At 36.0% G+C, this 21,440-nt stretch overlaps 6 protein-coding genes across 6 annotated transcripts; 3 read left to right on the top strand and 3 right to left on the bottom strand.

Moving 5' to 3' along the window:
• The first annotated feature begins 210 nt into the window (after positions 1-210).
• Positions 211-5,987, top strand: Tsp_06717 (putative kinase domain protein). The gene is made up of 18 exons (XM_003380511.1): positions 211-234; positions 566-641; positions 846-960; positions 1,080-1,342; positions 1,371-1,528; positions 1,601-1,695; positions 1,769-1,880; positions 1,946-2,104; positions 2,131-2,361; positions 2,455-2,529; positions 2,598-2,666; positions 2,738-2,788; positions 2,870-3,379; positions 3,475-3,519; positions 3,578-4,078; positions 4,154-5,119; positions 5,169-5,233; positions 5,288-5,987. The coding sequence occupies exons 1-18, from the start codon at positions 211-213 to the stop codon at positions 5,985-5,987; spliced, it is 4,215 nt and encodes a 1,404-aa protein (XP_003380559.1).
• Positions 5,988-6,558: 571 nt separating this feature from the next.
• On the top strand, positions 6,559-8,452 carry Tsp_06716 (ubiquitin carboxyl- hydrolase, family 1). Its single transcript, XM_003380510.1, has 8 exons — positions 6,559-6,677; positions 7,306-7,381; positions 7,433-7,576; positions 7,632-7,773; positions 7,883-7,971; positions 8,030-8,077; positions 8,148-8,223; positions 8,301-8,452. The coding sequence occupies exons 1-8, from the start codon at positions 6,559-6,561 to the stop codon at positions 8,450-8,452; spliced, it is 846 nt and encodes a 281-aa protein (XP_003380558.1).
• A 400-nt stretch (positions 8,453-8,852) lies between these two features.
• Positions 8,853-10,862, bottom strand: Tsp_06715 (ankyrin repeat-rich membrane spanning protein). Its single transcript, XM_003380509.1, has 8 exons — positions 10,673-10,862; positions 10,433-10,592; positions 10,205-10,380; positions 10,026-10,135; positions 9,733-9,954; positions 9,473-9,656; positions 9,219-9,373; positions 8,853-9,077 (listed from the first exon to the last, which is right to left on the bottom strand). The coding sequence occupies exons 1-8, from the start codon at positions 10,860-10,862 to the stop codon at positions 8,853-8,855; spliced, it is 1,422 nt and encodes a 473-aa protein (XP_003380557.1).
• Positions 10,863-10,955: 93 nt separating this feature from the next.
• On the bottom strand, positions 10,956-12,107 carry Tsp_06714 (putative ankyrin repeat-rich membrane spanning protein). The gene is made up of 5 exons (XM_003380508.1): positions 12,052-12,107; positions 11,822-11,967; positions 11,408-11,774; positions 11,238-11,356; positions 10,956-11,164 (listed from the first exon to the last, which is right to left on the bottom strand). The coding sequence occupies exons 1-5, from the start codon at positions 12,105-12,107 to the stop codon at positions 10,956-10,958; spliced, it is 897 nt and encodes a 298-aa protein (XP_003380556.1).
• Positions 12,108-12,165: 58 nt separating this feature from the next.
• Tsp_06713 (ankyrin repeat-containing domain protein) lies at positions 12,166-15,505 on the bottom strand. The gene is made up of 17 exons (XM_003380507.1): positions 15,500-15,505; positions 15,301-15,374; positions 14,869-14,992; positions 14,436-14,534; positions 14,286-14,384; positions 14,127-14,225; positions 13,966-14,064; positions 13,800-13,898; positions 13,634-13,732; positions 13,514-13,561; positions 13,402-13,452; positions 13,243-13,341; positions 12,966-13,163; positions 12,723-12,894; positions 12,502-12,666; positions 12,334-12,436; positions 12,166-12,199 (listed from the first exon to the last, which is right to left on the bottom strand). Exons 1-17 carry the CDS (start codon positions 15,503-15,505, stop codon positions 12,166-12,168), a joined length of 1,668 nt encoding a protein of 555 aa, XP_003380555.1.
• Positions 15,506-15,916: 411 nt separating this feature from the next.
• On the top strand, positions 15,917-17,172 carry Tsp_06712 (tafazzin). Its single transcript, XM_003380506.1, is given in 10 exon segments — positions 15,917-15,960; positions 15,986-16,041; positions 16,142-16,147; positions 16,160-16,279; positions 16,374-16,470; positions 16,525-16,685; positions 16,739-16,801; positions 16,852-16,901; positions 16,950-17,030; positions 17,080-17,172. The coding sequence occupies 10 exon segments, from the start codon at positions 15,917-15,919 to the stop codon at positions 17,170-17,172; spliced, it is 771 nt and encodes a 256-aa protein (XP_003380554.1).
• Positions 17,173-21,440: the final 4,268 nt, after the last annotated feature.

Genomic DNA, 21,440 nt, shown 5'->3' with positions numbered 1-21,440 from the left:
AAGTCTGTCGGTCTACTGTGTTTACAGTAAATTCTTGACTATGGCTTTTGGAAATCTTTAACGTGAAAAGTTTGAAAAGAAGAAAGACTTTTTATATTGCAAAACGGTACATCAAGTCACATTCTCCTCATTCATGATGACATTGCTGCCAGCAATAGTGACTGTAATCTGCTGCTTTTGCATGAATTTTTTTTTAAATCGATCCTCTAGATGAATCGAAGAAACAAAGCAACAGTATGTTTTTTTGAGCTTTTCAAGCTAATCGAGAACTCATAAAGTAGCAGTACAGTTCATTCCAGTTTGTCATCTTAATTCGTTTTTCTTGAAGCTTAAAGTTGAAACACAATGTCCCCCTGATATATCTTCTCTTCAGTGGTTGTAGTCAGTTGTGCTGGTAGTTCTTTTATTTTCTTAAATTAGTTTTCTCGTCGATATTTTTGTTGGTAAGTTTCTATTCACTTTTGCGTCTTCGTTGATTAAGGCAAGTGGATCGATTAATTCACTCAGATTTCGTTTTGCCTATTTTTCTGAAAGTGAGTTCTTAGTCGTTAGCTTTTTGTGATAGAAGTATCACCAGTGCGATCAAGTAATAAAGCAGTGCATGTATTATGCTGTTAAAAATGCTGAACTATGCAAACATGGTATGAGACTGAAGACTTTTCCCTCTTTCGTTAAGTAACCTGATTGTCATATACTGTAAGTATTTTTTTTCACAGTCGGAGAATTTTTTTTATCAACGAAAAGGCTTCACTTCTGACGAAATGGATTGCTAGTTAGTTGTTCTATCTGGAAAGCAGTCAAGCTTGTCGTAAGTATTGCTGAACGTTAAACAGAACTTGATTAAGGAGACCAAGCTGAGCAAAGCCGAGCGGCAGCGATTCCGCGAAGAGGCGAAGATGCTGAAAACGTTAACACACCCGAATATTGTTCGCTTTTACGACTTCTGGGAAATCAATGCCGGTAAAAGAAAATGCATAGTTCTTGTTACAGAACTGATGACATCTGGCACATTGAAATTGTAAATATTGGATTGAATGACTGTTTGCTTGATTGCATAATATGATTAAGTTATATTCAAGGTATATCAAGCGATTCAAAAAAATCAACGTCAAAGTGTTAAAGTCGTGGTGCCGACAAATTTTGAAAGGGCTCGCGTTCCTCCATTCCAGAGATCCACCAGTAATTCATCGGGATTTGAAGTGCGACAACATCTTCATCACTGGTACCACGGGTTCGGTGAAAATTGGTGACTTGGGCTTGGCCACACTCAAGGATAAATCGTGTCCAAAGAGCGTGATAGGTGCGCGCTCGGCGAGCCAATCGACTGGACGTCGGCTCACCAGTGTCTTGCTATATTTTTCTACTCTCAGGCACGCCTGAGTTCATGGCGCCAGAAATGTACGAAGAAAATTACGATGAGAGCGTGGACGTGTACGCGTTCGGTATGTGCATGCTGGAGATGATCACCGGCGAATATCCGTATTCAGAATGTCAATTTCCGGCTCACATATACAAAAAAGTTATTCAAGTATGCGTTGAAGGAGATCTGTATTGATGATCTGAGCTGAGTTGAGCTGAGCTGGTTTTGTTCATTTTTCAGGGCCAGAAGCCGCAGTGCTTTGAAAAAATACCAACCGACAGTCCTGATATGAGAGAAATTATCGATCGTTGCACCCGACTACGCCCCGAAGAACGGTCTGTTTATTTGACGATTGTGTTTGCATTTCAGCAAAAATGCTTCAATAATTTGTTTGTATACTGCTTGCAGATACACAGCCAGAGATTTGTTGATTCACAACTTTTTCATGCCTGAAGAATTGATCGGTCTGCGCATTGAAATCAAAGACCGTGACGCTGTCATCTCCACCACAAACAACGAAGTATTGCAACTGTTGGAACATTTTTTCCGGAAATTTGTTTAAGAAATTGTTTGATTTATTTGAAGATTCAACTTTTGCTTCGTGTTTTGGACGCGAAAAAACGCAAAGAGTACAAGCAGAAAGAAAATGAAGCCATACAATTTCCATTCAATTTGCAAATGGATAAAACTGAAGACGTGGTCAAGGATATGGTTGAACTGTTGAAATTATTCGATTTTACGAAGGTAATTTTATTCGAGGAAAATTTCAGGTCAAATGTCACCTAGTTATTGAAGAAGATGCACGGACAATTGGGAAACTGCTGCAAGATAAAATTGTCCAAATAACCAAAGCACGCGAATTGTATCAAAAAGAGAAAGAACGAATCAAAGCTCAAGAGCAGCAGCAGAAGCAGACCGAAGAGCCTAAAGTGCAAGAGGAATTGACGAAGCCAAAAGTGGAAGATAACGGAAAGGTCGAACAGCAAAGCTCTTGCATGGTGGTTAGTTTCGTTTGTTTTTATTTCATACTGTGTTGTTTGTTATTTTGCAACTGATGTGTTATCTTGCATTAATTAATTAATTTGTTATCACAGACTAGTACTGTAGAAGAACATAAAAGTAATGCAGAAGAAAAGAAAATTGACCATCCAAAAAATGACGACGAACAAGTAAAACGCATTAATCAAACGCTGAACTCTAACTTATTCAATGATTTTTGTTGAATTTTTTTTTGAAGAAACTACAACAACGAGAACGCACCGAACAAGTTAAAAATTTACCACCACCACCACCACCACCAATATTGGTATAGCTGATTTGTTAAAAATGCAAATGTATGTAAGAAAAAAGAGTTAATATACGTTTTTGATTTTACAGGAAGCAGTGACTGTTGTTAAACCACAAGCGGAAAAGCAGAGTTGTGAATCGGTATATAGTCATAGCTCACTCATTAAATTTCTTTTTCAAATTGTGACATGTATTCATTGACTACTACTACTACTATTACAGGGTTACGAAAGTGCTAAAACGATGGAAAGAGCTGACGAAGATATTAAACCGCCCGTACAACCGACAGTAGCTATTAACGAGCCTACTACATCTGTACATGTTCTCATTATAATGAAAAGTTTACGAACGAACACTTTTGTCTTTCAGACTAGTGCTACAAATGCTACGGAAACAAAAGCTGAACTTGCACCTAACACGAATCACGAATCAACAGCAACAACAAGTGGAAAAACAACTACAGCAGAACCACAAACAATGGAAACATTGAAAACAGCAGAATCGAAGTATTATTATATTAAAATAAAAGAAAAATTTACTTACCCTGGTGATGATAATATCTTTTTTGCTTTGATGATTAGTGCCAGCAGTGATTCAAAATCTGGCGGGTTGCAAGAAGTGGTCGATGAACTGACGAAGAAAAAGTCGCAACGACACAAAAAAGACGGGTTAACTTTGAAAGTATTGAACGTGACGCACGAAGAAGCGCAGCCTGTACGTGTGGGATATTGTGTTTGTTCTCTCTCTCTCTTTGTGATGATAATGTTGTATTGGTTCAGGTGATCAGCTGCCAGTTGGATACGCAAAACAAAAGCATAAAATTTCAGTTCGCCCCAGTCGGAGACAATCCTCAATATATTGCCGAAGCATTTGTATGAAATTTCACAACAATACAATACAATACAGTTGTGCATATTGTTGAAATTGCAGGTGGGAAAGTCGTATATCAACGAAAAGCAGGCCACCATATGCAGTGGTCAGTTGGAAAAGGTGGTTGAAGTGTTGAAAGGGGATCCGGAAAGTTTGTCCGGCTTGGTGTTGAGTGACAACGACCGTAGTCCGTCGGCGACGCGTGCCGGTTCGTCAGTGAACAGTTCGTCGACAAGTGAAAAAGAAGTTGGTTGCCAAAGTGAACAAAATTTTCCTTTGCCATTAATGCAAAATATGCTGTTCATTTTCAAGCAAGTATCTTACGGCATGTTCAAGAAGCCCGAGATGAAGAAGAAGCAGTCGCTTAGCAACACACTGGCTTTGAAAGTGATCGCCGGCGCGGCCGGCGCTTCCCATTCCAATCCAAGCACTGCCGAAGTGACCGACTCGTATCCGCCGACGTTTCCGCTCAGCGTCAGTTTGCCCGACTTCCCCGAAGCGATGCGCTGCTCGTCGACGATCACTGGCGCCAATTTATCTCGACAGTCATCCAGAACTCAGGTTCCAATTTACCACCGAGAAGGGGGAGGGGCGAGGTTGTTTTGTGTTCTCTTTTTTCACTGTTTTCCGTTTCAGAAGAGCAAGTTATTAGTCGACAACGTGGTCGAAACTGAGTCGACCAAACAGAACCCGCCGGCCGGTGCCAAGTCGAACGAAACTGCTGCCGCCGCCACTTGTTGCAGCAGTTCGACTTCCGCATGTGGAACGTCGTCGAAAATCACTTCGGAACCGGCGGACGATGGTCATTCACAAGTGGACAATGACCAGCTGTCGACGAACAAACGGCAAGTCGAAAGCGGCGAGGCTTGTTTGCAGCCAAGGGCGACCGTCGAGTTGGCGGCGGGCGTCGGCGAGCCAGTCAAAGAGCAAGACGGGTCGGCGAGCGCAGTGCCGAAGGACAAAGCCCAGCCAGTCGAGGTGGCAACGATGGCGGCAGCGGCGGCGGGTGTGGCTGCCAGCGAGCTGTCGAAAACAGTTGCCGAAAAAGAGGACGTGACGGCGGCGCAAGGCAACGCCCACCTGAAGCAGGAACGCTCGCTGCCGACCTTGTCGACCGATCTCGTCGCCAAAACGGACAACCGGACAGTGGTCACCGCTGGAATTCAGTCGGCGGCCGGCGCTACCGAAGAGCAACTGCGCAACGCCAAGTCCGTGCCCACCGCGATTCACCGCAGCGCGGACGAAGTGAGACCGCCGGTCGCGGACATTGGTCAACTGGCCAAGGAACTCTGCAAGCTCATCGACTTGAAGCGAGAGCCGTCGAACGGCAGCGGGGGCGGCGGTGCCAACAACAGCAACAACGCCAACACTGTTGCTGCTACAGTAGAACAAACGTCGTCATCTTCTGCTTCTGCTCCGATTGTTGTTGTTGCTGCTGCTGCTGCTGGTGGGAGAACTACTACTGCACGGTCCGAGCCACCGGTTGCCGCCAAGCTCGTCGACACAGCGGCCCCCAACACCACCAATCCGGCTTTAAAAGAGTCGTCCGGTGTCGCTAGAGGTCAACAACAACAAGTAGGCAACAGTGTTATTCAAATTTCGGTGTGTGTATTCAAATTTTTTTTCACTGGTGCTTCATTTCATTTTGTAGGAAAAAATAGAATTGGAAAGGCAAATGCTGCAAACAACCAACGCCTTGAAACAACTTCTGTCCAGGTAGAACGAATGGAAAATTCAATTCTTTTTTTCAAAAATTTGCATTTTTTCCAGACAGAAAAAAGAGATGGATCGTTTGATTGCCGACACGGTGGCCAAGCACCGTCGCGAACTGGAAGCGTTTTGCATTCAACGAGGTTTCGGCGAAAGCGTCGCGTCGAGAACGAAGCAGCAGCAGCGCCCTCTGTCGTTGCGAAACGACGGTCCGGTTGCTGAATTGACGACTTCAAGCGCGACAGGAAAAATCCAGGGTGGACCGATGGACCAGAAAATGAATTTGGAACCACAACCGTCCACTAGCGCCACTGTCAACGTTTCCAAAAAAGCTTACACCGATCCGGCGATAAACAATCAACAGCAACAGCAACCAACAGTACAGCAGCAGCAGCAGGCGCCGAAAACAATGAGGGAAGTGATGAATCGTCGTTTGAAAAATTTCATGAACGACATTGGCAAAGTGTCGACGACGGTGGGTAGCAGAAGCAGGATGGCGGCCAAAGTGGCGCAGATCGGTGAAAGCCGTCTGCTTCGAGATCCAGTGGCCGCCCGTCTGGCCAGCGCGGCCGGCGTGGAACTGTTGCCCAACGGATCGTCGAGAAAGGTGAGCTGTCCGGCCGTGGCTGACCATTCTCAAAGAAATTGTTACATACCACGCTTGTCGTCCAAGCGTCTTTTCAACGGGTCCAGACGGTCCAGAAACGCTGCCCAGAAACAGCACGAATCGGAAAAGTTGAACCAAAACGATGACGCATGATCTTTTTTCTTTTTTTCTTTGTCTTTATTTGCTTTGAAAATTTCCCTTTTCTCAAGCTGAGAGAGAAATATGCTGCTAACAACAACCACTGTGATATATATATATATACATATATATCGGCTATCATCATTTATTTATTATTGTTATCACATCTTGTCGTTGGTGGCGTCCAAATTTGCATTTCGGTTGCTGATCAAAAAGAACAACCCACCAGTGGCCAAGAGACGCATTATTGAAACGAAGACACTGAAAAAGAAATCAAATTCACACGCTAGTCGTCTTCCCATTTTGCAGTATTTTTTCTTTTTCTTTTGTACAGGCATGTTTAATAATAATAATAATAATAATAATATATTAGACGTATTTATTCATATTTTTCTTTTTGACCGTGACGAAAACTTAAATAAGAATTCTTTTTTTAAAAAGAAAATGAATTTTTACTCTATCCATGCCAGTGTGAAGAGAAAAAAAAACAAATGGGGGAAAAAGAATCAACTTTAAAAATTTGAATTGAAATTTTATTTTTAAATTAGCATGAAAAAAAAAACCTTCGACTGTGAGAATTTGGAAAATGAACGACAGAAAAATTAACAACTTACCACCAACACCACTCGGCACTGCTGCGGAAAACCGGAATGCGCCACTTTGGCGCACTTTCACTATTTATATCACTGCCATCAGGATGCGACCGTAATTTGAAATTGATTTAAATAGGTCACTCGTGTATTTTTTAGTTTTTTATTTGTTGTTTTAAAATGAAAAAAAAACTTAATGTCAACTTTAAATAAATTTTAAATTAATTTATTTTTTTGTAAAATTAGTATTTTTAGAAAAAAAGAATATAGCGAATTGAAAAAGTTGCATTGAATTTGAATTGAAAAAATTGAAAATTATTTTGAAAAAGTTTTTTTTTTAATTTTTTTCAAAGTTGTTAAAATATTCATGTAGAATTGTTTTGATAAATAATAATTTGTGATTAAGAGAGAGAGAGAAAGAGAGCGAGTTTGGGCGGTTAAAAAATTAGATGAATTTCCATGGACTTTATTTATATGTGATAATTTAGTTAAATTTATCTATCGTCTGTGTCAAAACGATCATTTATTTGTTATGCACAGTATGATGTTTTTATATTTTATAATCAGAAGTGGAAACAACAAAGAAAGTTAGAAATTTTCATTTTTTGGCTGAAATTAATTTAAATTTATTCAAACTAATTCGATAATATTTTGCTTGAAAATGGAACAAGTGTTTCTTCTTGATAATCTCAAACACGGTAGCTGTGGTGCGTTGTCAAGTCGAGTGAATTTTTCTTTCTCAGTTCTCTCTCGTTGCTGAACGGAATGGCGCTAATGGATGACGAAGTTACCTGTCCTCCATTTGAATCCAACCCAGACGTACGATAGTTCTCATTTTGACATTGAAATCATGCAATCTGACTATTTTAGATTATTGCATCATTTGTGAGCGATTTGACCGAATGTGAACGTTGGAAATGTGCCGACATATTTTCACTGGACGTCGAAAGTGAACAATATTTGCCAGGCAAAGCGGTGGCGATTTTTCTCCTTTATCCGATGCAAACTACCGCGGTAATGATAATTGAAACCCAAGTTTTGTGCACTTGATATGCAACTTTTCGAATAGGTTGAACGAAATGGTCGAAGTGACTCGCCGGAAGATGAAATTCTCAAACAAGTTGTATTCATCAAGCAGAAGGTGAAAAATTCATGCGGTCCTGTAGCTATAATGCACGCTCTGAGCAACGTTATCAAAGATGAAACGTTGGGTAAATTTGAATTTTTTCAAACGGGGGAAATTGTCTGTATTTCGTGTTGTTTGTTCACTTCAACTTCAACTGATAGTAAATTGTACAATATAATTTTCATCTCTTGAAGCTACGAAAACTAGCTGGATGCATAATTTCTTGAAAAATTCTCGATACTTTACACCGGATGAAAGAGGGCGATACTTATCTAAAGACCGGGTATTGTGCACTTTTTACTTTTCATTTTCTCTGCATGGACATTTATTTCATTTTACAGATGTTTAATCAATTGTGCCAAGTATACGGAAACTCAGGTGACAGTGAGGTATTTCATTTGCTCCTTTCTCTTGTTTCCCTCCAATGATTGATTTTCATTTTGTAATATTTTTTGGCAGCCAGTCGAATCTGACGCCAACGTTCCGTTGCACTTTGTGTGCTACGTCGAAGTGGGCAAAAGGCTTTATCGTTTGGGTATGTATATGTTTGCGTTTTATTTTTAAAGGAAAAAGAAACCCCAATATATGTTGTGCATATTTTCAAAATATTAGACGGTCGCAAAAGTGGTCCTGAATATTTGGGACCAGTCGCGGGCGACAATTTTTTCGCCACAACAATGTTCCACTGCAAACAATTTGTCGACATCCTTTTGGCTGAAGAGAACAGTGTCGAATTCAACGCAATGGCATTGTGCGTCATTTGATCTTGAATTACCTAGTAACAGTGTTCTTCTTGTGCAAGTAAAATTTGCATATATTGCAAAGTGAATTTGAATAAACAAATTTGTGTTGTGTATATGTATAGATTTAAATGAAAATTCCAAACGGAGGAGGAATGAATGTGGATAGAACAGAACGAACACTTGATTGTAAACAGTATTTTGGTAAAATTACGATTGAAATTTAAAACTAAACAAGTTCTTCACAATTTTTTTACGAAAACAGACAAATGCAAGAGTGAAATGGCTTTACTTTGGTAAATTTATATGTCTAAATTATTTATTTGTGTGTATGTTTGCTTTAACTTGGGGAATTGCTCGGCCGCCCCTACTGCTGTTGTGGATGAGGTAAAATTGAAATCGAAAACCCCTCGTATATGTGTTGTTATTCGACGTTGACACCGGGCTCGCTCGAGGCTCGAATCAGCGAATTTTGACTGTTCAATATGGACGGTCGGAAAATCGTTTCCTTCGGTCTTACTGTAAGTTGATTGTTGTCCTCCTCTTCTGAATCGCTAGAGCTGAGCAATGGTCTGCTCATTTCTCCGCTCGCAGGCGACGGCTGTCCTTTTTCAGCTTCGCTTGGTGGCCTGGTTAAGAGGAAAATTATCTCAATGATTATGAATAATAATTTTAATGGATGATGAAGCGATATTTTAAGAAAAAAACAACAACTGCTTTTCTCTTCTCACCTGCTCGGCGGTGGCTCTGAATTTGCATAAGTGTTCGGCGAGAGACGGCTAACGGTTACCTGAGGCATTGTATTGTACGGGGATAATTTTTTGCCGCTTTCAGGTGATTGTAATTCATCAAACTCGAAAGTTACCGATGATCGTCGACTGTTCGTTACCAACGACGATGCTTTGTCAGCTGCCTCTTCTTCATAATCCACTTTATCCAAATGACCTACAACAAGAACAATATCTATTTATTTATTTATATCAGTTTATTTTAAAAATGAAACAAACAAACAAAAAAATCTTTTAAATAATGAAATCATTTTACCAAGTCGATTTTGAAGCCAGTTGTGCTGCATGTTTGCTTCATCTTCATCTTGTTTGCGACGTTTCAGCGTCGATGTCGTGCTTGTAGAAGAACTTTTCATGATCAACTGAGTTAATGCCACATTCTCTTCAACATTTTCAACGGAAAAATCCATCTGCTTTTCACGCTTTCGCAAATAATTCACCTATATATGATCAACAGTTGGGCAATTTGAATTGTCGCTTCCAAAATATACCAAAAGCATACGATACGATACATACCATCAGACAGAAAATTTCCCAATCGCCGAATGACATGCGAAATTCGCTCTTCAGCTTATCCACTTCACAAACTGAAAGCGTCAAGCCGGATATGTTGGACGTGTGACAAATGCGACAATACTTTTCCACCGCTTCGCTATTCGACAATGGCAACGCCTTGAGTAGTTGGCAAAGTTCCATTACGGACAATGTGCTCAGACGAACTTTGCGCCACATTGGATGCTGTGACAAAAAGAAGCACATATATATATATCATTTTAGTTATCATTACTATATATTAAAAAAATAAATACCAAAAACAATCTCGACACTCCAACAGGTACAGTTAATAATTCACTTGTAAGGCTTTCGCTATTGTGTACTATTGGAGAATTCAGTGTCAAATCGAATGTCTCCAATTTATCTATATGCATTTTTTTTGATACAGGAAAATGAAATTTTAAAAAAATCGAAATATAAAATACAAACATACCTCGAATCAATTTACGTACGTATGGATCTAAATTTGAAGTGAATGGTATAAAAGTGCGCATGTGATGCACGCAAAGTACCGGATCCAATTCACTTTGAAAATACGAATCTAAACCTTTGGGATTACGATCCATTTCGATCAAATAGTCGTGTTCATTTGGTATGCGATCTTTGATCCTGAATAAAACAACATCAAACGGCTTATTTTAAAAAAATGAAAAATTCATACATGTTGTACATTTCACGTAAAGTGACGTGATCAGCCGCACCGCATCGTTCGGCGTATTCAATTGTCCAAGACATCCTGTAGGGCCATTGTTCAATTAAGCTAGTCCAATGGCCAAGCGTTACCCAGCTGAAGTCGATTTCAAAAGCACGCATCAATCGTCCTAATGAAAATTTAAATTTTATAAAATAAATAACTAAAATGAATGAATAATTTTAATAATTGTCGTTTTGTTTTCCTCACCGGTTAAGCTGAGCGCGTTGACAATTCGGCGCAAACTACGTGGATTTAAATCACCGAAATAATCATCACGTACAATTTCAGGACCCATGAATGTTTGCGATGGCATTGCGGAAGGTTTGGGCGAACGAATACTGCCTCGACAACTATCGGCCAGTGACCAATACGAGCCGGCCACAGTTTCTTGTCGCATAAGCTATTCAGCGAAAAACAAAATGCACATACAGCAAGTATTATTAAAAGCTTATTGTAAATTATTAATCAATTTTTCATTTCACAGCAGTTTTCATACCATTTTCAAACCGGCAGTATCGACGGGTGCGTTTCTACGCTGTTTCTGTGCTAATTGTTGGTGCAGTTTGACAAATTCCGAATTGCGCAAATAGAGGGGCATGTGAATGATCAATTTTAAATAATCATAACTCGATACTTCTGATTGCAAAAAAGCACTCTGAAGATTGTTCCTCACGGCCGCGATCACAACATGCGGATCCACTAATTTAAAATGAAAATGAATATATATATACATGTATTATGCGCAGAGCTGCTGTATTTAAATAACACTTACCAGAGATAAGCACGATGAAGCGAGATGCTTGTGAACGACCGAATAATACTTGAATTGCATCCAAAGTTTGCACAATGCGACTGCCTTCGCAACTGTCCAGACCGTCGACAAAAATTACCCTAAACTATTTTAACATACAGAACTGCTTTTCTTCTTTCTTTTGTTTTTACAATCGTGTTTGACTTCTCGTATAACAGTCAAGCCTGTCGACGGTTTCTTGCAAAATTTGCACTTCAGCTCTCAATTTTTCCATAAAAGCTTCAAAGCTGAGCTTTTCAATTTTCGACAACAGCCGCTTCATAGCACGCCGAGGCCGAAATACGGTCGACTGGACAACGACAAACGAAGTTGGATAAAGTGACAATAAGCCAACCGTTGCCAAAATGAGCAAACTCAACAAAAATGGTCCCGAGAAGCGTTTCTGATAATACAACAGGAAAAGGTATACGGCTGCGAAAAAGCAGATGACCACCAACGCCATAAGTAGCATCAACGGAATGCCACAAAGTCGTCGAGGTTTCGGTTTTCGTCGGCCTCCTTGAAAAACAGACATAATAAAAGTGATTAATTAATTAATTAATTACTGGAATGAGTTTTGAAAGCTCTTGCCAATCGAACTGGCAACCATCCATAATAGGATTCTAAACCCGCATAAAATGTGTCGATGATGTTCGTCAACGCATGCTCGCATTCAAAATTCGACAAACGACGATAATCTGCATATATAAAGCTAAACACAAGCACGCAACATTAACAACAACAACAACAACAATTGAACGAAATTCAGTTTAATATTTAAAAAATAATAAATTACCCAATTGGACAGCTGAATATTTCTCGCTCGTTCATTGCAGGTGGATCGAAAAACATCGTTTGAAATGTGAGCCGAATGAACGCATATTTTCGACTGATGAACATGTTGATCCTTCTAGCCAAGCTGCTTTTCCATTTCATCACGTATACTGTAACAAAAAATAGATCAAACACTGTTTTCATTTGCAAATTGGATCACATACAATAAGTGAGAAAAAATGCCGCAAAAATTATGAACATTGGCCACAATGCTACCTTCCATGGTAAAAATGTGAACAAAAACAAGCCAAATACAATTGTAATAAAATTTAACAAAAATGCAGTCGACCAAGACCAAATCAACGGAGATGGAGATAGCCAAGATCGAGATAATGTTGTTAAAGCCCCTGAATTGGAATGTAAATTGAGATATCAAACAATACAAAAACAAGGGTATATACAGAACAACTACCTCTAACTTTACGTAATAAAAAAGATTTTCCTGAACCCCATTTTGCATATAAACCAACAAACAACGGCAACGAAAGATTCGGTGCACATAACACGTCCGCCAATGCGCTACTGTACAATTCGTATCCCATCATTGCTTCAGTTTTTGAAGCTGAATCAAGAGGTCCTAAAAATGAAAAACAAATATTAATATTTCCGAACATTTTATCAACCAAGATATACCGAAAATTTGAGATAAAATTGGCTTTCCAACTGCACGATCAATACTGTATGCAGTTTCTTTGTTTTTGTTCGGCTGGTATAATATGCGACTGTCAAATGGTGGTGCAAGTAAAATTTGAACCATTCTTCGACTTCGACATCTCAAAGCTATATGCACACTGGTATCACCGTTCTAAACTTACACATATATATAGGTGCATGTGAAACCCAAATGTTAATTTTTGTTCTTTTTTCAATTGCAACCTTATCTACAGCTCCAACGTTGGCTCCGGCTTGTTTGAGAAGTTGGACAAAGGCTAAATTTCGATTTCGTGCTGACTTCAACAACGGTGTATCGCCATCGGAGTTTTTCAGTTCCAAATTTGGTTCGTTTTCTAACAAAAGCTGCACAATTTCCAAAAAACCTTTGTCAATGGCCAGATGAAGCGCCGTCCGTCCTTCCTGAATAGAATATAAAAATTAATTATTTATAAAACGTAATTTCCATGCTCTTTGAAAAGCTTAAGCAATCAATTATTACAGAATCTTGACAATCAATATCGACGTGATGATCCAGCAACAGTCGTACAATGTCAATAAATCCACTCTTCACTGCTTTCAAAAGTACACTTTCACGAATCTAATGAAAAAACACACTCTATTTATTTAAAATTATTCAATTTATAAAATTCTTGAAAACCTGCTCAGATGGATTGACATAAGCTCCGGCTTCTAGCAGTGCTTTAACAATCTAAAATATTCAATTTAAATTTTTCAAAAACAAAGAATGAACAGTATGTATTGTTGCATACTTCGGCGTTTCCGTTTAAAACTGCATAGTAAAGTGCTGGATGACCTTTCTAAAATGTAAAAATAAAAAAAACCTAATAATAAATAATAATAATGATAAATGAAAATGTTTACAAGCATACGTGATCAACCGCATTCAAAGCGCATGGTTTTTCTAAAATGGCTTTAACCATCTCAAAACTGTTCGCCTGTGTAGCAAGAATCAACGCCGTCAGCCCTCGCTATTGGATGAAAACAAAAAAAAACATTCAAAATAAAATACAACAGTTAATAAAAATTGCATTATACCATTCCGACTGTATCTGCACACGAACCAGCTTTCAGAAGCAACTGCACAATAGGAAGACTTTTGGCATAACTTCCCCAAATAAGTGCATCATTGCCAAACTAAAAAGTAAAATTTTTTTTCTTCAAATATTTTCTCATATTATTTATGCATTATATAAATAAATACCCCGTCTCGAACAGCTACACGAGCTCCAGCGCGAAGTAGTTGATCGACAATATTGGTATAGCCACGTCCAGATGCCCACAACAATGGCGCCATTGTATGCTTCAGATGCAGAAAAACATATCATTTTAAATAGCTTTGAAATAAGAAATAATTCGACAAACTTCATCGATAACATTCACCGACGCTCCTTTCTCAATAAATAATCGCACTATATCTTCTCTTTTCTTGTAAACTGCCCAACAAAGCGGAGTCCACGAAGCCTTAACTAAACAAGTTAAAAAAAAGGAAAATTTCAAAACGAACGTAAAATTCATTCATACCACATCGCTGTCCTCAATATTTGCTCCCGCATCAAGCAAAACTTTACAAATTTCAGTGTAGCCATTTTTGGCTGCATTCAATAAAGCAGTCCACATTTCCTGAAATAACAATTATGAACAATATTCAAAATAATTCAACTTACGAATTACATCATCTTTTGCGTTTGGATCAAAACCACATTGAAGAAAAAATTTCACCAAACTGATATCACCAAGACGACTAGAAATTATCAACGGAGTTTCGCCTTTCTGCAATTAAATTATTATTTTCAAAGAAATGTAGCTATACAACGTTATGCATTGTGTTCAGCAATAAAAATTTACCAAACTGCAAAAACACGTATTCAAAATACAACTATATGAGTCATTGTAAATTTAAATGATCTTAAATTAAACATAGAATCAATTCAGAGTATCAAATCAATAAAACAGAAGATAAAATCAATTTTAAACTATTATCATTTAGCAAAGCACGCTTGCCTATTTTTAATTCATCAACAAGTCTAATTATAGTCGCATGAGAAAATGACTGTAAAGCAAAGCTAATAATATTTATTGAGATATTCTAAAGATATGTCCTTACTTCATTTGCAATATCAACGGGCAGATTTCGAAAAGTACTCGTAATATTATCATAGTTGCCACCTTCAAACACTTGAAACGGGTCTTGCCTTGCAGTAGAAGATGTAGCTGATGTTATTGTCCACCTAAGAAATTACGTATGAAAAAAAGAACCATTTTTATAATAAAAGTATTAAAATATTATTGTGATCAACACATTAAAAACAAAAGATATATTCAAAGTTGTTTCAGAATTAATAAAAAGAAAAATGTAACAATGAACTTTACATCTTACAAATGTATTTACAAAGCTAAATATCATTTTAACTAAATCAATTTAATTAAATAAATAATTAACATTAAATAATTTTAAAATAAAAAAAATAAAATTTTGTGTTAATTGAAATCAAATAAAGCTAAAACTGTAGTTTCAGTAACGTCAAATTTAACATACATTTCAAAATTCGAATAAGGCGCATCAGCCAGCATGGAATTCAAATGGGTATAAAAATGAGTCGAAGAGGAAAACTAGAGATGAATTTATTTATTTAAAGCATTGAAAACTCGTTTCAACAGGAAGAATTGATTAGCTGATTCATCAATAGTCCATTAAATAAACACTCTCATTGTCGCAGAGCAAGTTTAATACTAACGTACATTTGAAAACTGCACATAGATTTCATACTGGAAGTTAAAACAGTCAATCATAATAAACTACAGTATAATGTGAATAATTCAAGATTTAATCAAGAAAACAATGAACTTTAATAACAACATTTATGAATAAATTTATCGAAGTGCAAAATTTTATTGTGAAAATAAATCTTTATCAATTTATAAATAAATAAGAGGTGAATAAATTATATGCCAACTTTTAAATGAAGGTGGTTCATTATTGTGGCAGTTTGCTTTACTTGCATGCAAAAATGGCAGTTTATTCTCTTCAATTAGAATCCTTTCCAAAAATTCGTTTTGCATAAAATCATTACAGTATTACTCCAGTTGATCTTAATTTTCTGCTGCACTAAATTGCTTTTTGCACAATTGCTCAATTATATGTAATAAATACAATGAACCTTATTGAAAATTTGCTGAATTTACTTGAGACTATAAAGTTTGTTTCATTTATGGTTTTCTAGTAATATGCATTCAAAATTGGCGAGAAGCATTGTAATCTGCGCTGTTGGATGTGTTAGTAAATTAACATTGAGTAAGCAAATTATTTGACTGTTACATAGTTTGATATTTTCTAGTGATGATAACTATTTTAAAAGTATTATTTGAATTATTTGCAGTGTTAAGTAATTTTTAAGCATGGTTAAATTCCTGTAACGTTTATAATAAAGATGTGTTTTTCAACTGCCTATCTTCTGGAAAGCCGTTGATAACCGTATCGAATCATCACTGTTGTTTGGACGAACCAATAATGTGGGGTATATGTTTTTATGTTTATCATAATATCGATTTCTATTTATGAATACAGTCGATTATAATTTGTTCTGTAATAATGATGACTGAATTTTGTAGGCATTTTTCCTTGGTCATTTTATTTTTGCAATCCACTGAAAATGCGATGGATTTTAGCTGCTGAAGAGATTGTTTTTACAAATCCAATATATTCAAGGTATTCTATTCGTCACATTTTTATAATTTTCATTTATAACATGTTTTTTGTCAGGTTTTTCTCTTTAGGACAGTGTATTCCGGTAGTGAGGGGAAATGGCGTTTATCAAACTGCTGTGGACCGGTGTATAGATGTTCTAAATAATTGTGGATGGATTCATATTTTCCCTCAAGGAAGAGTAAACAGTACAAAAACGCCGGTTCGATTAAAATGGGGTTAGTTCAGAATTTTCAGCTTTAATGAAAATTGTATTAAATTAATGTTTCAGGAGTAGGACGCCTTATTAACGAAGCAAAGATTCTGCCAACCGTTTTGCCGCTCTGGATAGAAGGTAATGCAGCTGCAATATTTTCTTATGCTTTAACTGAAATTTTGTTACAGGAATGGAAAACATTTTACCATTAAATTCATCTATACCTCGCATACTGAATGTAATTATTTTGTTGTTATTATTTCTTATCTTTACGTGTTACATTTAGCGGGTATTGATTTATTTTGGCTCACCAATCAACAATGAATTGTTTGTTACGGTACGCTCGTCTGCAGATTCTACTGTAATTGTAATTTTTTCCTTATATTATAAATGAATAAAATCTAAATTTGTTATAGATGGTAAAACGATTACGTGCGACAAACATTGTCCAACGGGAATTATATGCTTTGCAGTCTGAAGCAGAAAAATTTTACACGCAACAAACATGAACTTCACTTCTTTGTCATGGAATGTGTAAAACAGTTTCCAGAATAGTACATCATATCGACTTGAACAAGTTTTACATGTTTAAGTACTGAATGACTTTTGTGGAAATGAAACTATATTGTTTTCAAATATTTTTGAAATTAATATCGAAACAAATGAATTGACAGAAACAATGTTTCACGCTAATACATTTAACATTACTAGGAAGTTACTACTATTAGATTTCAAATTAACTAGGTCAATTTAAACTGAAACTTACATATCAATGTACTGTATAAGATACGCATCATCTATCGATGTACAATGTGTTACTAAAAATGTATTATTTTTTTAAACGAAGCGTTTTGATTTCATATTTATTAAATTATTTATCTATCCATTAGTTTTTGCTTTTGACATTATATGGGTTTGATAAAATTGCGATAGTGTGCATTTTGTGATTCAGGTAATGAAATGTTTATTTATTATTGACTAATATGTATTACAAAGTAAATATACAAAACAAATAAATAAATTTTACATTTGGCATGGAATAAGTAGTATATTTACAGTTGAATACTTCTTTATATATATGAAAAGTTAGTCATGAATGAGAAATTAAGTTCTAAATTTATAATTAAGATGTTTAGTGATTTTCATTATCTACTGTCCTTATTTTTCAAAGAATGAATGATTTGAAGTTATAATTTCTTGTTTGCAAACTGTAACTAATTAGATTGATAAATTCTTTTGATATTGTCACTGCTTTTGACTGTTATTTGATAATCACATCACATGATATTTGAATATTAAAAAAATTTCAATTCAGTTTGATGGTTTGTGGTAGAATACGTTGGTGCAGTTGCGCAATGCGTTCCTAATACTGTGCTATGAAAGTAGTTTTAACGATTAATATATGCATAATAATAAAGTCGAGAAGTTTTTGTTTTTTTTTCTCCTTTATTTTATTACTGTTAGTGTTATTAGAGTATATTTTCTGTAGAAAATGCACAGCAGTTAGTTTAGTCGATTTTTTTAGTTTGAGTTTTTGTCTGAAAAAAGTAGATTTTCAGGTACAGTCATATAAGCAGCATCATCACTTCTACAGCAGTCAAATGAACAAATTAAAATAATTTAAGCACTATATTTTTGTTAAGTAAATTCTGTTGATGTTGTTATATAATTCTGCAAAATATTAACTGATGAAATTTATATTTGTTTTGTTTTGATTTCTTCAAAATTAATAATACAATGAATGAGTTTTCTTTTAGCAGCATGTAATAATCAGAGATAGTTGATGTAATTGTTTTATAATTTGTGATTATAATTGCTTATACGATGGTTGTCAATAATTTTACCATCTTGTAAAACATTAATTTAGTTTATTTTTTTAAATAATCAATTTAGTTTTTTGTTTTTCGTCACGCTAGAGCTTTTGCGTTGAGCTTTGATTTAGTCAATGTTTATTTGTTTCAGAAAATTTGGTTCTGTTTAATTTTACTGCTTTCATTTTATTTATCATACTTTGTAAAAGTCACTGCAACAGTAAAATTCTGTTGTAATACTATTTTGTTTTACTGTAGTTTTTTATTTATATGTTGAGATAACGTTCAGTTTTTATTTTGTTTTCGCTTACGTTTGCTGTTATTCATTATTTACTGTTTTATCTCAATTCAATGCTTTATCTCTGTTTCGTGTCTTTTTTTGCTGCTATTGTTAAAAATGATGACTCATCGATAGTTTGTTGTTTCGTTGTTTGTTTTTGATTGAGAATTTGCATATTGATTTGCAGTTCGATATGTCGAAACAGACGAATTGTGCTAATTGTGACGAAGAGCAGGCTTCGATGCGACGTCCGGCTTGTGGCACTCTGCTTTGCAGGAAATGCTTTTCGGCTGCTTTCGAAGCCGACGTTCACCGGACCATTACAACTGAGAAGTTTTTCACCGACGGCGAAAATGTCGTCATTGGTGTTTCCGGTGGCAAAGATTCGGCCGTGGCTTTGCACGTGCTTTATTTGCTCAATAAGCGCTTCAATTACGGCTTGCATTTGTCCATGCTAGCAGTGAACGAAGGTATTGCCGGCTATCGGGACGATTCGCTTTGTTCGGTTGACAAGCAACAGAAACGGTATAAAAATTTTGATTCCATTTCACGATTTTATATTGATCCATTTTTTTTAATTCAGTTATAATATTCCATTGAAAGTGGTATCTTATAAGAATTTATTTGGTCTGGAAATGGACGAAATTGTCCAACAGATCGGATTGCGAAATAATTGCACTTATTGTGGTGTGTTTCGACGTCAAGCTTTGGAAAGAGGCTGCGAACAGCTCGGCTCGAGTAAGCGCTAATTTTGCTAATTCTCTCTCTCTTTCTCTCTCGTTAATTCTCAGTTTGCACATTCTTTTTATTTTCTCAATTTGCAAATCTATTATTATCAACATTAGAAATATATAATTTAATAAGATAGATGGGATGGATTTCTTGTCCACTTTTTATTTACTTTCACTGAATGAAGGAAGGAAGGAAGTTGGTAATGGCAATCGAAAATTAAGCTGCTAAATGATTGTTTAATTGTAAAATTGAATTGTTTAAATTTGCAAATATTTAATGTTATTTATCACAAGTAACATTCAAAAAAGAGGAAGCAGTTGTGAAAAAGTTTATTGTTTACGCTGTGCATGAATGCAAAGAAAGCTCGGGGCGTTTTTGATATTTAATTTGTTTGATAATGTTGAATATACCAGCCAACCAACCAGTTCGAGTTTTGAAATTTCCACGTCCAATTGGACAAGTGTGCAATTTTGCTTAACAGTTGATGAAATTTGCCTAACCGGCTTTTTCCAATGCTTTTGTGCTTGATGAAATTGCGACGACGAATGCTTGTTTGAAAGAAAGATAATTTTTTTTTCTTTTAATATTATTATCTCATAAATTGATAAAAGACGACGATAATGATAATCAACAGGAGACAGACGACAGTATGTAACTTTTGCAGCTTGTTCTGATTGATTGACATGAAAAGCTTCACTGCTTGCTTGCAAAGAAATCTATCTAGCGGGCAAGAATTTTCAAATTAATTATCTACTCTTTACTGGCGTTTGGCATATTTACGATGCAAATGTGAAGTTTTACAAAAAAATTTTGTTGTTTTTATGGAATTTTAAATGGTACTTGAACGATAATTAAATTCCGTGATAGGGTATTGTAGTAAAATGAAAAAAAAATTATTATTGGCAATAGCAGCAGTTAAGAGCAGCAGCAGCAGCAGCAATGTTGTTATTTTTCATCAGTTTACCCCTTCATTTCGCATCTAGCAAAGCACACAAAGAGAGAGCTACGTGATTTTTAAGATGGCATAAAATAAATTGCTTGCACGTAGTGGGAATTGTTGTTGGTCGTTTGCATGCTTTTTCAAACAATTACTGTTGCAATTATTGTCATTTTTTTCTTTTTTTTACAACCACTGCGTCAGTAATATTGGTGAATAATTGATAACAATCTGGGGAGAATTTATTCCATCCATTTCTACTTCCCTCTTTGTCTGTGTGTATGTGGAAGCATGGCATCTCGTTGTGTTGTAGATTTATTGCATTTCAACTTCACCGACATGTTGCTTTTATTATTTGATATTTTTATTTTTAAAATCAGCACGAATTTTTAAATAAATCTGCTCTTCAGATGTCTGTCATTCTTCTGCTGCATCTGCCTGCTTGCTTGCGCCAGTTGTCATCTTTGTCATTATGCATGCTTGCCGTTTGTTTGTACGAATATTCTATTTTTTTTTCTGAAGCTCGTTTATCATTGGCATTTTTGTTTTTTTTCAAATTCAATTGTAAAATGCACTTGGTTTGGTGAAAATTTAACAAATTTACAGCGCTGTAATGTTTCTTTTTCAACTTCTTGCTTTATACATCAATTAATTCAAGTTGCTTCAAATTGCATTGGCTTGTTTTGCATTGCTTTATTTTTTTCTTTTCTTTCCATTGTAAGGAAATGAATGCTTTTATTATTTTTATCACTTTAAAGTATTATCATGATTTGTGCAAAATTTCTTATTCTTCTTTATAGTGAAGAACATATATATATATTTGTAATTAATCTATAATTATCAGCCAAGATAGGGACAAATGATGATAAGATCTCTGAGGTGAGTGAGATTGATAATAAGGGCAATTTAACGATGTCAAGGTGAAGGTAATTATTATTATCATTATTATTATTACATGTATTAATTTTGCTTGTTTGTCTAATTCCATATAACTAGCTTTGTTTGATTCTGGTTTAT

The sequence above is a fragment of the Trichinella spiralis genome, assembly GCF_000181795.1.
Source record: "Trichinella spiralis strain ISS 195 chromosome Unknown Scfld2, whole genome shotgun sequence".
Lineage (NCBI taxonomy): Eukaryota > Metazoa > Nematoda > Enoplea > Trichinellida > Trichinellidae > Trichinella > Trichinella spiralis.
Note: the sequence above shows the minus strand (reverse complement) of the source record. Positions and strands in the feature narration are given on the sequence as shown.